The 17724-nt window shown below is 41.5% G+C and overlaps 1 protein-coding gene across 3 annotated transcripts in view; it reads right to left on the bottom strand.

The window, feature by feature from the left end:
• Nucleotides 1-17724, bottom strand: part of TUBGCP4 (tubulin gamma complex component 4) — a 34385-nt gene that overhangs the window by 7076 nt on the left and 9585 nt on the right. For all 3 annotated transcript variants that reach the window (XR_015723190.1, XM_087859241.1, XM_045771956.2), the window contains exons 5-12: nt 17503-17559; nt 14519-14598; nt 12083-12284; nt 9148-9313; nt 8797-8921; nt 1615-1665; nt 1085-1190; nt 253-360 (exon numbers count right to left, since the gene is read on the bottom strand). Coding sequence is in view for 2 of the 3 variants with exons in the window: in XM_087859241.1 (XP_087715367.1) it covers nt 253-360; nt 1085-1190; nt 1615-1665; nt 8797-8921; nt 9148-9313; nt 12083-12284; nt 14519-14598; nt 17503-17559 (895 nt within the window). In the remaining variant the exon portion in view is untranslated. The remainder of the gene's footprint in view (nt 1-252; nt 361-1084; nt 1191-1614; nt 1666-8796; nt 8922-9147; nt 9314-12082; nt 12285-14518; nt 14599-17502; nt 17560-17724) is intronic.

Below are 17724 nucleotides of genomic sequence, written 5' to 3'. Positions count from 1 at the left end.
TTCTTTTTTCAGCCTTAAAGTCTGGTGCCTAGAAATAAATAGAGACCATTCCAGCAGCAGGACAAAAAACCACGGCCTGGGCATCCCACTTAGCCTCTCTGGACTTCTCTCTCCTCCAGTATAAAATAGGGCACAAGACAAGGGGACTTCCAAAGTCCAAAATGATACAGTTTCTGTGGAGGTGGGCAGAAGCACCGATGGGACAGATGATGAACCCGTAGGGGCAGAAAGATGCAAGAAAGAACGGCAGACCTTTATGCTCCTTCCCGTGATACTCGATTGTCAGGTGCAACAGAGGGAGAAGGTTGTCATCATCCAGCAGGACCTTATGTGCAGACTGCTGGAAGGCCACATTCACGTCTGCAAGGAGGAGCGCATGGGCTGACAAGAATGCTGGGCTACGTCACGGAGCCACACGCCGCTGGCTTCCCACTTCTGCTCCCGCCTGCCTGACGCTAACAGTGCAGTGCCGTGCAGACGGGCTGCTTTTGCCTGCCTTGCAGGCGGTTCCTCCTCCTCTTGCTGATAATAGCACCCCATTTTCCTTGGAGAATCACCCCTCCCAGGATTATCCATGTGGTTCAGTAGGGCTGACAACAGCTGATGCTAGGTGGAGGCCGGTGACCCAGGCACGTTCAAACAGAATGTAAGACTCTACCCTGTTACACTATTTTGTTTAGGGATATGAACATGATTCAAGCCAGGCCGATCCAGAGGCTCTATTCAGAGTGGAACAAATAAATTCCCCTTTTCCACCTAGGTTAGTTCGGGTTAGGTTTCCATCATTCGCAACCTAAAGATTTCAAATATAAGTGGCAATAAGTACCATTATGTCCCGTAAGGAATGTAGGACTATAATCTGATAAAATACCTGATTTGTAGCCACTCTTCCAGGAAGGGTCAAGAGGCTACTCCCAGTGACCTCAGTGTGCAACCCATTTGAAGGGCCTTCCATCTTTGGAAACACTGCTCTCTAACTCACCAGGCTGCTCTTACGTGGAACAGACTGAACGGTTTAGCAGCAGTCAACAAACCCCCTATGTCGTCAGTCAACTGGTAATTCTCAGGCCCACAGGGCGATTACCATGTTCAGTAACTGCAGTCGGTGGTGTTTTTAACATGTGTTGAGCTGTGTCAATGAAGGCCTGAAACAGTTCTCCACGTCCCAGAAGGTAAAAGTCTTTAATAATCTGCGGAAAGAATTTCAATTTACAATTCAGTAATCTAGCAGGGAGCTCCTCACTGTTGTCATTACACATGACGTTTCTAATCTCATCAGTGTGAACCCAGCCTACAAAAGGATACAGGCGTTTGGTATCTAACAGGGGCACACCTCGCAACTAACTCCTCAAGGCAGGACAACTGGTGTGTCTTTAGTGTCATTCATTCAATGGCAACACAAGTCTGTTCTGCCGAAGAAAGTAAACACCCAAACCTTTGTGCTATAGCACATGGGTAATATTGGGGAGAGTCTGCCCTCCTGGATGAGGGAGGACAAGTGAGGCTACTCTGGAAGACTGGGCCCCGGCAGCCAATGCTCTCAGGAGAGCCTAGAGAATAAAGTCCCTGCCCACTAGCATCATTTCAAGAATTAAAACACAGCTAAACTATTACCTTCAGCTGACCCAGTAAATCTGACTCTTCTACCATCAGCTTCCAGAGATGCTGTGAAAAGAACAGGGACAAAATTTCATTCCAATGAAAACTTCTATAAAGAATTGTTTTGAACAAATCCAGCAATACACTGAAAACAGAATATATGTCATGACCAAGGTGAGTTAATCCCAAGCACAAGCAGGGGGAGCAGCAAAGGTAGAGGGAGAAGCAGACTCCTCACTGAGCTGGGAGCCTGACATGGCTCGATCCCACAACCCTGGGATCATGATCTGAGCTGAAGGCAGATGCTTAACCGACTAAGCCACCCAGGCGCCCCGCCCCCCTTTTTAAAGATTTTATTTATGCGGTGCCTGGGTGGCTCAGTCGGTTAAGTGTCTGCCTTTGGCTCACATTACGATCCCAGGGTTCTGGGATCGAGCTCCATGTCGGTCTCCTTGCTCAGGAGGGAGCCTGCTTCTCCCTTTTCCTCTGCTCCCCCCTCCCCTGCTCATGCACGCTCTTTCTCTCTCTCTCAAATAAACAAAATCTTACAGAAAAAAAAAAAAAGAAAAAAGAGCTTCTGCACAGCGAAAGAAATATTCAACAAAATGAAAAGACAACATCCAGAATGGGAGAAAATAATATGCAAACCATATACTTGATAAGGAATTAATATCTGAAATAAAGAAGTCCTACAAACTCGGTAACAACAAAACACAAACAATCCAATTAAAAAATGGGCAGAGGAACTAAACGGGTATTTTTCCAAAGAAGACATACAGATGGCCAACAGGTACCAAAAGATGCTCAGTATCGTTACCCATCGAGGAAATGTGATCAACCGCATGAGCTACCATAGGTGTGAACCTATCAGAAGTTATCATCAAGAAGCGGTAACAAGTGTCGGCGAGGATGTGGAGCAAAGGGAACCCTTGTGCACTGTTGGTGGGAATGCAAATCGGTGCAGCCACTGTGGAAAACACTATGGAGGTCCCTCAAAAATTAAAAATTGGACTACCATCTGATCCAGAAATCCAGGGTATATACACGAAGGAAACGGAACAGGATTATCGAAGAGATACACGCACTCCCACGTTGACTGCAGCATTGTTCACAACAGCCAAGATACGGAAACAACTAAGCGTCCGTGATGGATGAACAGATAAAGAAGATGTGATATATAATAAAATATATATATTTCAGTCATGAAAAAGAGGGAAATTCTGCCACCTGTGACCACATGGATGGACCTTGAGCATATTATACTGAGATACATAATACTGCATGATATCATTTTTAAGTGGAGTCCAAAAAAGCCAAACTCATAAAAACGGAGAGTGAAACGGTGGTTACCAGGAGCTGCGGGGTAGGAGAGACGTTGTTTAAGCGGACCAACCTGCAACTAGCAGGTGAATAAGTCCCGGAGATCTAAGGCACGGTGTAGTGAATATGGACAACAATGTTGTATTATAAGCAAATTTGCTAAGAGACTAGATCTTAATTATTCCCGCCACAAAATAGAAATGGTAGTTATGTGATATAATAGAGGTGCTATCCCTACAACGACAATCTTATTAGAATAGAGAAATGTGTCAGATCAACATGCTGCATATCTTAAATTTACACAATGTTACATATCAAATACATTTTGATTAAAAAAATAAAAGCACATGTATTAATGAAAAATAAAAACACATGTTATAAAGTTCCTCAATAAAAGATCAATAGAGTCTCAATAAAACAAAGTTTTAACAAAAACTGTATGTTCAGGATACTCTGAGAAGAGTGTATTTCAGGGAATGGATGTACTAGCCCTTCTATGATGCATTCAGAGAAGTGTTTATAAACACTTGTAATAATGGTCTTTATAAAAGCGGTACCTAATTGCTATGAAATGAGTGCTAAGTGCAGGAATGTGTTTGCTATTCAGCAATCCATTTAGAGAAATGTTTAAAAAATGATATTAACGATGGTTATAGGAACGTTCTGTGCAAGCTTAAAAAAGAGGAATAAACTATTGATACATGCAACATGGATTAATCTCAAAATAATCATGAGGAAATGCAGCCTGACCCACCTCCTCCCCCAAAAGAGTACATATTGTCTGACTCCATTTACATAAATTATAGAAAAAGCAAACTAATCACTGGTGACAGAAAGCAGATCACTGGTTGCTTGGGGGCATGAAGGTAAAGTATTGAAAATAAAGGATGGAGGAAGATATGAGGTAAATAATGACATGGAAGGGAGATGGGTAATGATCTTAACTAATAAAATAGGATTTAAGTAAAAAAAATATATAATACACATAAATAAATATATATCATAAGTGATAAAGACATTATATATACATAAAAGGAAAAACAATAAATATATATTAATTACAAATATGCATATGCCTAACAGCTTGGAAATGAGATATGAGAACACGCACGGAACTCCAGACTCACAGAATATACACTCTTCCGAGCACAGGTAGAACTAAAAACAAGAAACGGGCCCCATATTAATCCAAAAAGGAAGCCTCAATCAGCTCCAAAGGACCTATCTACAGACTGTTTTCCAACTACACGGCAATAAAAATTAAAGCTTAATAAATTCCTGGGGTTAAAAAGAAAATCAGAAAGAAAATCAATTATTGAGAATACGATGATAATATATATAGTCCATGCCCAAAACTTGTGGGACAAGGTCAAAGCAATATATATTTCCCAGGAAGCAAGGGTTACAAATAGAAAAGTCAAGTTTTCAACCCAGGAAACTGGCAAAGATTAACAGAAAACTCAAAGGAAGGAAGAAAAATAATAAAGGCAGATATCAATGAGATAAAGAAAAAAGCAGGTAATAAAAACACAAGCTGGTTCTTTGAAAAGGTTAGTAAGACTCAACAGTAAAACTTTAATAAAATAAAATACAAAGTAAAATAGCTACAGATTTTCTAAAAAATTAAATCTAGATGAAATAAGCCTTCCTAGAAAAGTAGAATATACCAAAACTGGCACAAGAAATAACAGTCTTGAACAGATGAATATAGGTTTAAATACACTGAATTGGTAAAGATTTTTTTAAGATTTATTTATTTATTTGGGGGGGCAGAAGCAGGCAGAGGAGCAGAGGGAAAGGGACAGAAATCCTCAAGCAGACTCCTTGATGAGTGGGGAGCCCCAAATGGGGTTTGATCCCCGGACCCTGAGATCATGACCTGAACCAAAATCAAAAGTCAGATGTTTGACTGACTGAGACACCCAGGCATTCCCAAGACTTCCCCCTTTAACCTAACTTAGACAATTTTTCAGGTAAGTTCAATCAAACTTCTAGTAACAATTCCTATCTTATATTAATTATTCTAGAAAAAAGAAAAGTGATACCTAGCTCATTTTATAAGGCTTATACAGTCTTTTTTTTTTTTTTTTAAGATTTTATTTATTTATGTGACAGAGAGCCAGCCAGCGAGAGAGGGAACACAAGCAGGGGGAGTGGGAGAGGAAGAAGCAGGCTCCCAGTGGAGGAGCCTGATGTGGGGCTCGATCCCACAACACCGGGATCACGCCCTGAGCCGAAGGCAGATGCTTAACGACTGAGCCACCCAGGCGCCCCTAGGCTTATACAGTCTTTATTCTGCATCCCCATTTCACTAGTAAATGTAGATGCAAAAATTCCAAGTATTGTACTGGCTAACCAAATCCAACAATGTAGTAAAAAAATAAAACCTGTTTTTAAGTAGTTTATCTCAGAAAGATTCAACATCTGAAAATCTGACCAGAAATTTACCCTATGAGTGGATTAAAGGAGAAAAAGAACCCAGAGCAAGAAATTGCACCATCATTGATACAGAAAAAGCATTTGATAAAATTCAACATCTATTTATGATAAAAATGCATAGCAAACTAGAAAGAAGATAACTTTTTTCACCTGATACACTTAAGTGCCAAAGCCTAGAGCAAACACTGGAGTAATGGAGAAACCGTAGATGCATGGCCTTTAAGAGCCAGCAAAGCAAAAATGCCCACTATCACCTCCACTGGTTAACACAGTTTATGTCAACTATCACTCCAGCTGTTTAATGTAGTACTAGAGATCCAAGACTGTAAGGGAAAAAAAAGTCTAAAATTGGAAGTTGTAAAACTCATTACGTGCAAATGATGTGATCATTACTTAGAAAAATCAACAGAATCAACAAACTGTTAGAACAAAAAAAAAAAAAAGACTTCCCAGTTGTCACGCAAATTAACCCACAAAAATTAATACTGCCACTTATCTACATAAAAACAGTAACCAACTTAAAAAAAATCAAAATAAATATCCAGGAATTTTCAAAATCTTTTCACTTAAGTACTAAAAAAGTATACAGAAAAGTACACAAATAAGTCAACGGCTTGGAGAATTTTCACAATTGAACACACCTGTATAACCAGCACCCTGAAAGCCCTCCTCCTGCTCTTTCCATTGACCAAGGTCAAATACTATCCTGACATCTAACACCAGATTAGTTCTGCATTTGAATTTTTTTTTTTTGAGAGAGAGAGAGAGAGACACACACACACTACACACACACACAGTGCGGGTGGCGGAGGGGCTTAGGGAGAGGGAGAGAGAGAATCCTAAGCAGGCTCCATGCCCAGCTCAGAGCCCAGTGCAGGGTTCGATCTCACGACCCTGAGATCACAACCTGAGCCGAAATCAAGAGGTGGATGCTTAACTGACTGAGCCACCCAGGTGCCCCTGCATTTAAACTTTTATATTAAGCTTTATATTAACTGTTTTTGAACTTTATATAAACTCATATATATGTATACTTAAAAAAAATGGGAAAGAGAAAACCAAAAGGGGATGAGTATGATCATATATTTGCAAGACACTCCCCCCTTTTTCCTTCGGAAAAGGAAACTCTATTTTCATTACCAGCAATTGCTATTTTAAGAGAATACCTTTAAAAAAAAGGCCTATTAGCTACAAATGTAAAAAACTTCAGAGTCTGAACTTCCTTTTTTTCATCTATCATTTTTCATAAACTGCATATGTAATTTCTACCAATATCCACATTTCAGAATTTCACAAGAAAAAAAATTTTGAAATCTTGTATTATTCAATAAGATTTTTACTTTCCTCCATGAATTAGCTCCGGAGTTATCACAGGAATAATAAAAGAACAGAAATAGATTTAATAAAGTAAGATGAAAGGACCTCAAGACACCAGCCCCTTAGACAAGAGCTGCCTTGGCTACAGACGGAGGGGCAGGATCTTGAAAATATGAAAGGACAAAAACATGTAGTTTAAATATTTACTTGCCCATAAAGAATCACATGAAGTGATACCTAAAGGTCACCTTAAGATCTAATATTCTGCCGATATTATACTCTCTCTCATGCCTAGAATTTCTGAGGCAGCAACTGGAAAAGGAAATCGTATTTATGATGGATTACTATGCTGCCAATGTGCGGGTACCTGACGCTAAGCTTCCTAGCAGTTGGAGGCACTGCAGTGCGCTGGGGGTGCTTCAGAATCACCTGCAATGGTTTGTTGCTGGCTTGTCTACTTGGATGGTTATAAATACACGCACCTGCTCCCTCCCTCCAGATGTACTTCTACCAGTCAGCAGCCCTGGAGGGGGACTCGATACAAGCGCGTGTTTTCAGATTTTCCGAAGCAGTGCTATGCACAGCCAAAGTGGAAAACCACTAATACAGTAAACAAAACAGCTGAATAAATGAAAAATCTCATTTCACACTGTCGCACACCTATGAGCCAAATTTTATTTTAAGCCACAGAACAGATGCACATCTGAAAAATCACCGGTCACAACCTAAGTTGGTGGATGAAGCACAATTCACTAAACCAGGGGGCGCCTGGGGGGCTCAGGCGGGTAAGCCTCCAATTCTTGATTTTGGCTCAGGTCATGATGTCGAGTCCTGGGCCTGAGCCCCGCATCAGGCTCCCTGCTCAGCGGGGAGTCTGCTTGTCTCCCTTTCCCTCTGTCTGTCCCCTTGCTCATGCTCACTCCTCAAATAAATAAATCTTAAACAAACAAACAAAAAATACTGAACTAGGAGTTACGAGACCTGCTCCTGACCTCAACTTTGTTACTTACTCTGCAACACCAGACAAGTTAGCTCTCTATTTTATTCATTTATAAAAATGGAAAAATAGGGGCACCTGGGTGGCTCAGTCATTAAGCGTCTGCCTTCAGCTCAGGGTGTGATCCTGGAGTTCTGGGATCAAGCCCCACGTCAGGCTCTTCCGCTGGGAGCCTGCTTCTTTCTCTCCCACTCCTCCTGCTTGTGTTCCCTCTCTCACTGGCTGTCTCTCTCTGTCAAATGAATAAATAAAATCTTTAAAAATAAATAAATAAATAAACAAATAAATAAATAAAATGGAAAAATAATATTTTTTTTAAAAGATTTTATTTATTTATTTGACAGAGATAGAGACAGCCAGCGAGAGAGGGAACACAAGCAGGGGGAGTGGGAGAGGAAGAAGCAGGCTTATAGTGGAGGAGCCTGACGTGGGGCTCGATCCTGTAACGCCGGGATCACGCCCTGAGCCGAAGGCAGACGCTTAACCGCTGTGCCACCCAGGCGCCCCGAAAAATAATATTTGTTCTGTGTTCCTCACAGGGTTATTATACCCACAAATGAAAAAGTAATAAAGCAATCTAAAATATAAATGAGGTGCTAAATTTAGTCAGAATCCATTGAATATGTTGATTTCTCGTAATTATTGCCAACTACACCGACAGACTCAAAATGCTGACTGCCTGAATTTGAAAGTGAGACCTCCCTTTATCCAACTAAGTAGCTAACTAGCAAACTCCTGTTAGGTGTGAAGACTAAAGTAGTTCTGCCTCTATTATTAAAAAAACTTCTTGCCCTTTGACTCTCACAATTCTCTCCAAGTTTTTTTGTTTGTTTGTTTGTTTTAAGATTTTATTTATTTATTTGTCAGAGAGGGAGAGGGAGAACACAAGCAGGGGGAGCAGCAGACAGAGGGAGAAGCAGGCTCCCCCCTGAGCAAGGAGCCCGATGGGAGACTCGACCCCAGGACACGACCTGAGCCGAAGGCAGACGCTTAACCAACTGAGCCAGCCAGGCGCCCCTCCAAGCCAAGTTCCAACCACATCAAGAAGCAGTGGAAGTCAAGTACTCAATTTCTGGGGAACTAGTCTGTTTTCTTGCTAAGAAAGCCAACTCTGACATACGAACCTCGGCCACGGTACTGCGGATACGATCCACCACCTGCTCGAAGTCCACGAGGCTGAAGAGCGGCTGCTGCTTGAGCCGATGCAGCTCCGCGGCGAAAGTGTCCTCTTGGTTCTTCAAAATGGATCCTGCAAAACAGGCAGGCAGGAAGACAGCGAACAGCAGGACAGGCAAGGATTTCCAGTCCTCACGGTACAGCTCCTTCCCCTGCTTCTCACATAATCGCGTCACGGCTGTGCCGCAATCTCGGGCACAAATCCTATAGCCACTCCCTTGGACCAGGCAACACACTGGGGCCAAGCATATAAAAAAGGGCCTTTGAGGACAGGGTCCACTGGGCAGGGAGGTTCTTACCTTTCCTAGTCAGGTTTACGTTTTGATTCTCAAACATCTGGACAGATTCTCCAACAAACAAGATTTTTTCAGCAACCCGCACTGGAATGTAGGACGGCAGAATCTCCACCCGTAAGGAAAACTGTTTTAGAGACGGTGCCAGCATGTTCTCTTCCTCTATCAGGCGCTACTCAAAGAAAAAATCCGCATCAGACATGATGTATAAAGAAGTGGAAAGCAAGAAAACATCACTAATTCTCCCAACCCATGATTTATATTTTCTAGAAGTAGTGACTTTAATTTTTTAAAATGTATTTATTATACAGAGAGAGTGTGTGCCTGAGTGGGGGAGGGGCAGAGGTTGACAGAGAACTCAAGCAAACGCTGTGCTGAGCACAGAGCCACACATGGGGCTTGATCTCACGACCCTGAGATCAGGACCTGAGCTGAAATCAGGAGTTGGATCTTAACCAACTGAGCCACCCAGGCGCCCCGAAGTAGGGACTTTAAATCTGAAGTTGCACCATGCCTAAATTACCAGTGTTAGAGAGATGGACGTATTTCCATTTTCAGACAGCAGGACAGCATGGTGGAAATAACAGTGTTGTTTTTTTTTTAACATTAGGATTTTAGTCCTCACTCTGCCTTTACTATGTAAGCATTTGTGCGGTAGATGGGGAACTCGGTTTCCTTACCTGTAGCATGGATAGTCAGTCTTTATTTTTTCCAGGTCTACAGGTATGTGACTTTATTATCTCGTCATATATGCTGGCTCTGCCCAGCTCTTTACAGTACACAGCCCGAGTCATTTAGCCAACTGGTTGTGAAAGTGTGGCTCGGGGACCAGCAGCATCAGACTCACTTGGAAGCTTATTAGAAATGCAAAATTTCAAGCCCCTCCCCAGGTCTAGCGCAACCTGGGAGATGAGACCCAGCCATCCATCTGTGTTTTAACAAGCTCTCCCGCTGATTCTGACGCACGTGGAAGTTGGAGAACCACTGCTGCAGCCCATGAAGCCCCAGATGCCCACCACCCAATCACTCAGGCCCCTTCCGTTCCTCCAACTTGCTTTGGATTTGACCCTTATCCTCCAGCTCCAACCAGGAACTCTGGGCCCCCCAATCCCGACTTAAAGCTCTGCTGTTCACCCTTTCTGTTTTGTGCCCTAGTGCGGCCGGTCTTCAGGACATTTGCCCAGACCTTCTTTTCCTCTCTCTCTCTCCTCACTCTTCTTCAACAATCATATCTCCTTCCATCACTGAATTGATCATTTTAACAGGTGTTTTAAATCTTTTTACATCTCAGGACTCTCTGCCATTATATAAAAGCTATGGACCTTTCAGACAAATATACAAACATACATTTCACAGAACCTCCCAAAGCCACCCATGGGCCCCAGGTCAAAAACTGCTATATGCTGATGACTCCTTATTCTTTATCTTCAGGTTAGACCGTTTTCATGAGCTCCAAGCTCAGCCCACTGCCTGCAACTACCTCAAAATCAACATGTCCAAAATTAAATCTTTTTTTTTTTTAAGTAGGCTCCACACCCAGCGTGGAGCCCAATTCGAGGCTTGAACTCACGACCCTAAGATCAAGACCTCAGCTGATATCAAGAATCAGATGCTTAACTGATGAACCACCCAGGCGCCCCTCAACATGTCCAAAATTAGATCCATCTTCTTTCTCCCAATACCTGCCGCACACATTCCGTATCTCACTATGCACCTAGCTGCTGAAGCAGAAATTTGGGTGACGTTCTTGATTCTTCCATCTGGACTCCCATCCAATCGCTAAGGCCTATCTATTCCACCTCCTCGATCTCTCTCAAGCCACTCTATTCTTCTGCATATTTACTGTCACCACCCTTGGTTTAATTATTTTTCACCCAGGTGTCCCCAACATTCTCTTAACTGGACCCACCTGCTGCTAGTCTTGATTTTTTAAAAAACAATTTCCCCACACACTATCCGGAGTCACCTATCATAAAGTCTGATTGTGTTAACCTCTTATGTAAAATTCTTCACTGGCTCTCAGCTCTTCTGAGTTCAAGTCCAAATTCCTCCCCGTTGTTTACAAGGGCTTTCAGGATCTTACCTCAATAGCTCCATCGACTGCACCTTCCCCCATCCCCTCCGCTGCCCCTGCACTTTGTGTTTCAGCCTTTATTTGACCATTTCAATTGAATTACTACTGGTTCCTCAAGTAAGCCACGTCTTTCATGTTCTCTGTACTTTGTACGCATCCTTCCCCCTGCCTGGAACATTTCCTGACCTCTCCTCCCAGACTCTTTGCAACTTAGATGTGCACTCCACTGAAAAGCTTCTCCAGCTACCCTACGACCCAGTTCTGAGAACACCCGCACTTGCTCTTTCCAGAGCACTTAGCACACTGTAATGTCATTGTTGACTTTTCTATGTTTTCCACTAACAGTAAGGTCTTTAAGGACAGGGTCTGCTACATTTTATTCCTCTACTTCAGTTAAACACTCAGTTACTCTCCTAGAATAGTGCCTGGCATATATGTAACAGGCATTTGAGAATATGTTGTAGCAGGACGAATGAATAAACGGATCAATGGATGAATAAAGACAATACAGGGCTTTGGGGACGCTCATCGAAATTCCAAGCTGCATTTAAAAGTTATAGGGTAGCTACATAGCCCACATGTACCTTAAGAAACAAGAGTTATTAACCTCATAAATGCATATACTGGGAAGAGGGGAAACAAAGGAATCTCACAAATATATTTTCTATTTCGTAGTCTCACATTAAGTTAGGTGTTAAGATAAAACCAAGTTCAAGCGTTTGTATCTGCAGAATTTGTGAAAGGTACGTCAACTATGATGAGCTGAGAATGGGGGGGGGGCGGGTTGGAAATCCCTGAAATGTCAACTAGCTACAGACTTTCCTGACTCCTGGCAGGAGTATGCTAGTCTTTCTGCTATGCTCTCACCAAGTCCTGGAGTTCTCTCAACTGTTTTCCTGTCAGTCCCCCAATGCCCAGATCCTCTTCATCCTCTTCTGGCTGGGCACTGACGTTACCAGAAGACGGACCCTGTTTGATAAAGAACTCTTCGTGCTGATCCAGGAGAAGTCCATGTAGCATCCAGGCTGAGAGCTGCTTGTACATGACCCCATGACACACGGCCAGGATCCTGAGTGGAGAGAAAAGCAGGAACCTTAGAAGTCCACCTAAGGACCATTAAACCCCGCATGGGCACAGAGGCCACGCTCTAAACTGCGACAGGATAACCAGAGCCCTGAGAGTCTGATGACTTAGAAGGGAAATGACCAATTAAACTACAAGTAATTGTGCTATTTTAATTTAAATGTCTGTGGACGAACTAAGTGATTAAATTTCCAAACTTGCAGGCTACATACTGAAGTCTAAACGTTCAGTAAACATTCCGCTAGTTTTTTTTAGAAGAGGCACATTTTCTTTCCTCCTTTTGTGTAAAGTGAGTTTCAAAACTGAGGGTTCTTGTTAAATTAAACACGCTTATCGGAGTCTTTTTGGCTGACGTATTAAATTTATTCTTGTTGGAATCACATGGAAAGAGTAGATTCACTCTGTGAGAGGCAGGTATACCTGAAGAAGTGTATTCAACAAAATGCAGAAAGCCTGTTGGAGAATGCGATATTCTCATGGTCTCAAAGGATCACTTCCCAGAAAACATTAATTACAAAGAGGAAAATGTGCCTTTGAAATGGAGAGATCTGACAGAAAACACCGAAACCAAGTGATCGAGCTTCTACACCACCAATAATGGAACACACTTTCTGTGCCTTCTGATGTGATGCAACAAGAAATAATACGCCCTATGGTATGTAGTGTTCTTGCCAAGAATGTTTAAGGTAAATCTAATCAGGAAATAATCAGAAAAATCCAGATCGTGCAACAGTTTACAAGACAATCGGTCAAGATTCTTAAAATGTCAATTGTCATCAAAGATTAAAAAGGGCACTGTTCCAAATTAAAGGGGACTAAAGAGAGGTGACTGCCAAATGCCACATGAGGACACAGACTACATCCGGGAGCTCAAAAAAGAACAATGGGAAAGGACTTCTGGGGGACAACTGGAGAAATTCAGATTTTGGATAATATAATGTTGAATTAATGTCCACTTTTTTGGGTGTAATATGGTATTGAGGTTATATAAGAGAATTGAGGTTATATAAGTCTTTTTGCTAAAGAGATACCAAACTGAAGTATTTGGTAGTTAACCCCTTCAAATGATTCAGCAAAAAAAAAAAAAATGTGGTGTGCACGTGTATATATTTATTTACATGTATATATTTCACAGTCTATATAGAGGGGAAAAAATGTGGTCATATGTTAACAATTAGTGAAGCTAAAGGATATACAGGTGTTTATTGTACTGGTTCTTTCAACTTTTTTGTAGATCTGGAAATTTTCAAAATAACTTGGGGAGAAAAGAAACTGAGCTTGAGTTTGCTATTTATAGTAAGCTAACTGGATGGAATCTCTCTTTAAAAAAAATCAAATGGAAGGCCATTTACATTTTGCACATTTGAGTCTATAAAGTTTGGACCCTGAAAATACATAACAAACACGCACTTATCATATGACCTATGTAAGATTTTATATTCCATGCAGAAAATTATGTATATTTATATATAAACATACAGAAGTTAAATTGTGTATCTCAAAGATTAGAAAATATTTCTATTTCTCTTTGCATGTCTCTATTTTCTACAATCAAAATGCAGTTCTTTTATTAGGAAAAAAAAAAAAGCCCAGTAATAGAAAATTAAGTTCCTTAAGTATGTTCTGGAAAATTATTTATAGTATTTTTAATTTTAATTTACATTGATAGACTATGAAGTGAATGCACATCTATTTAGCTTTCTTCCGCTGCTGGTAATTTTCTAATTTCCTGATATAACAGACAACATTGCAATGAATGTTTCTGCATATGCTTATTTTCTTCTTTCAAATAATTGTTAGGATAAAATTTCTAAGAGTGGCATTATGGGATTATAGAGTGTGAACACTTTTAAGGCCCTTGATATGAAATATCAGCTACTCAAAATACACGTTTAGTTATCCCGCACATGTAATGGAAATTCTCCAAGGATAATTAGATCCCCAAATTAAAAAGCATTGCTTCAAGGTTATCTAGGCAACTCGATAGAACCTAGCTTTGATACTCAACACTCTGTAACACTCTTTTTGCAGTTTCTCAGCCATCATACATGCAGGTTTTTCTATCCTGCTCTACACAGAAAAAGCTCATGGATCTTTTCTATCTTGGTCATAACTTTTCCCAGAGGGTAACGTGAGATGACCTGAAAATAAAACAAGTGCAAAGCCAAGTCACTTGATCACCCACCCCTGCCCCCAATTCCCAATTAAGCAATAACTTACTTTTCTAGTGCACTGCGAACAGGAGGCAGACCCCCACAGCTGTGTTTGTATACCGTTTCCAGGATTTGACAACCATGAATCTGCAAAATACAGCCTTGTCAAACTTGATTCCATTTTAACAGTTCAAGCAGCACAAACTCGTATTCGGTATTCAGTCCAGAGGGCACAATCCAGATAATGGAGATCAAGATCTATGTATAGTTCTGATTCTTATTCCAATTCCAACGTGTTTGGGGGGCAGTTTCCCCCACAACACCAAGCAATTCTCGAACACCAGCTGGGTGTCCTACAGGTCATGTCCTCTGCTTCTGACTCCAAGCCCAGGACTGATAAATCATAAGTTCCCGTGACCCTCTCCTTGGATTCCATTAATTTGCTAATGCAGTTCACAGAACACAGAAAGCCTGTTTAACTCACTAGATTACCTGTTTTTAAAAAGCATACTAAAGATATGAATCAAGAGTCAGATGAAGAGATGCATAGTGTGAGGTCCCAAACAAAGGAGCTTCGGTCCCCCTGGAGTGTGGGCCCAGCAGCGTAGCACGAAGCAGCGTCCCAGTTCCTTAACCTACAAGCTCTCTGAAAGCCCTTCCGGCTTTTTCTAGAGGCTTCATTACATAGGTACACTTGATTAAATCATTGGCTACTGGTGACTGAACTCAATCTCCAGCCCCTTTCCCCTCCCCAGAGGTCAGGGGTGTAAAGTCTCAATCCTCCAATCAAATGGCTGGTTCTCCTGGCAACCAGCCACCCTTAGGTGTTTTCCAAAAGTCACTTCATTAACATAGACGCAGGTGTGGTTAATACGGGTTTGTTGTGACTATCAAGACACCTTTATCACTCTTATCACTCACGAAATTCCAAGGATTTTAGAAGCTCTGTGTCAGAAAGGGGATAGAGACCAAATATATATTTCTTATCATAGATCACGGTACCATAATAGTTGTTTTCAAAAGTATGGACCCTCAACCCTCCTTTCGCCTCTCCACCCAACCGGTCTCCCATCACCAGCAGCAGCAGCACCTGGGAGTTTGTAAGAAATGCAAATTGTTGGGCTCAACGCCAGCCTTACAGAATCAGCATCTCTGGGGTAGGGCCCAGGCGCGTGGTTTTAGCTCAGCTGCAAGTGATTCTAGCGTACAACAAACTTTGTGAACTACTGCACTAGAGAGACCAGAATCATTTAGAGTTGAAATTCCAAGCTAAGAGGTAAAGAAAGCTCTTTATTTCAGATCAAGGCCTAATTCGGACTATATATAAGGCATACAGTTTTCCAAAAACCTGTTTCCTCCTTCTATGTCCTTCTGGCTCTCTCTTTTTAAAACTGCTTTATTGAGGTATAATTTATATACCATAAAATTCATCCATTTTAAGTATACCGTTCAACAATTTTTAGTAAATTTACATTGTTGTGCAACCATTGCTATAATCTAGTTTTACAACATTTCCATCCCTTTAAAAGGATCCTTTGTGTCTGTTGGCTATCACCCCTGTTCTCACCCCCACCCATGTTCTTGAGACCTCATTCTTTAACTTTCTAGAGCCAGAGCACTCTGGCTTCTCTACCACCACCTGGGCAAGGAGGAAGATTAGCCCATCTGCAATCGCTCTACTCACTTTCTACTCTTCTTCCTGTGGCCAATGGAAACCGAAAGTCAACTGAGATGTGCAGCCAAGCACAGAACACTTACACTAACTCTACTTACCTAGGAGGTCCCCTCCATCTTGGGGGGACAGTTTAGTGGAATGGTTAAGAGCACAATCTTTTGAGTCAGACCCACCCGGGTTTAGATCCCAGCTCTACCATCTCCTACCATCTGTGTGACACTAAACCACATTCCCTAAGCTACCTGACCCCGCAGAGGACTGAATGGGATCAAGTATGTGAAGCACTGAGCACAGTGCCTGGTGTAGAGTAAGTACACAGTAAAAGCTGAATGTTATCTGATGAGGGTAATGAGCTTTGAAGGGCCAAACACACATCCCCTACTGGCTTTGCTGGCTCAGAATGAACTCAGCACAGTAGAAATTTCCATACTTATACAGCACAAAAATGAAGCAGCAATCTGGCAAATTAACTGGTTAACTAGTTATATTTATTAAGGTAAACACTCCCAATAAGCTAAGGCACAAATATAACAGCTTAAAAACATAAATGAGCTAAACATTTAATCCATTTGTCCTTTTTCATCCAGCTATGGACTACCAGATTCTTCTTCTAAATCTCAAAGCATTTTCTCCTTAGTTATTACCTCTGCCCAGAAAAGGCATTCTCCTGGTATTGGGGACCCTCACTTTTCAACGCACATGATAAAAACTTGGGATAAGAACAGGCATATTTAGTAAAATAAGCATCTGGGTTTCAGCCAATGATCTAATTCTTAGAAAACTGCCAGCACCCTAATCATAAATCTATTCCTTCTAAAATGAACTTTCCACTTCTCCTCAAGATCCATATCCATACAGGGTTTTTTTAGGACATTTCATTTATTTGAGAGCAAAAGAGAGAGAGCATGAGCCAGGGGGAGGGACAGAGGCAGAGGGCGAAGCAGACTCCCCGCTGAGCAGGCAGCATGACCTGGGGCTCATCCCAGGACCGGGAGATTGTGACCTGAGCCAAAGGCAGATGCTTAACCGACTGAGCAACCCAGGCGCCCCCATATCCAAAAATTCTAAAACCTTAGTGTAAAATGCTCTCACCTCCAAATACCATCCATAGCATTTTGCTCCTACCCAGCAGCATTCTGGGATACATCTATTAATATTACCTCCACCTTCTGGATCAGGAGGTGCTTGAGGGCCGTGTCATAACTTATTTTTGCATTTCTGACATTTAGCATGATACCCAAGCAAATATTATTAAAAGAATGAATAAATAAATAAAAACGAAAAACTAGGGTTTTCAAAAAAGAATGTAAGGCAAAATTAATTATGAATACATCCTTGGTGCTTACCACAGCAAAGGAAAAAAGGAAAGTTCTCACCTTTTGACTTTTAATTTGTTCTACCACAACCATTACAGAGGGAAAAAGGAGCTGGAACTGCAAAGCAGAGAATAATTAGGAGGGTACATAACCAAGTACAAGGAAAAAAAATTGACTCAGGAAATGCTATTGTTTCTAAATGGTCCCACTTAACACAAAGATGGCAATACCACAGAACAGCCAAGATCCAGTATGTTAAGGCAATTTGATATGGGTTTGGCT

This window comes from Ursus americanus, chromosome 36 (assembly GCF_024610735.1).
Source record: "Ursus americanus isolate L20-20 chromosome 36, mUrsAme1.1.p, whole genome shotgun sequence".
Taxonomy (NCBI): domain Eukaryota; kingdom Metazoa; phylum Chordata; class Mammalia; order Carnivora; family Ursidae; genus Ursus; species Ursus americanus.
This window is presented reverse-complemented; position numbering and strand designations above follow the sequence as displayed.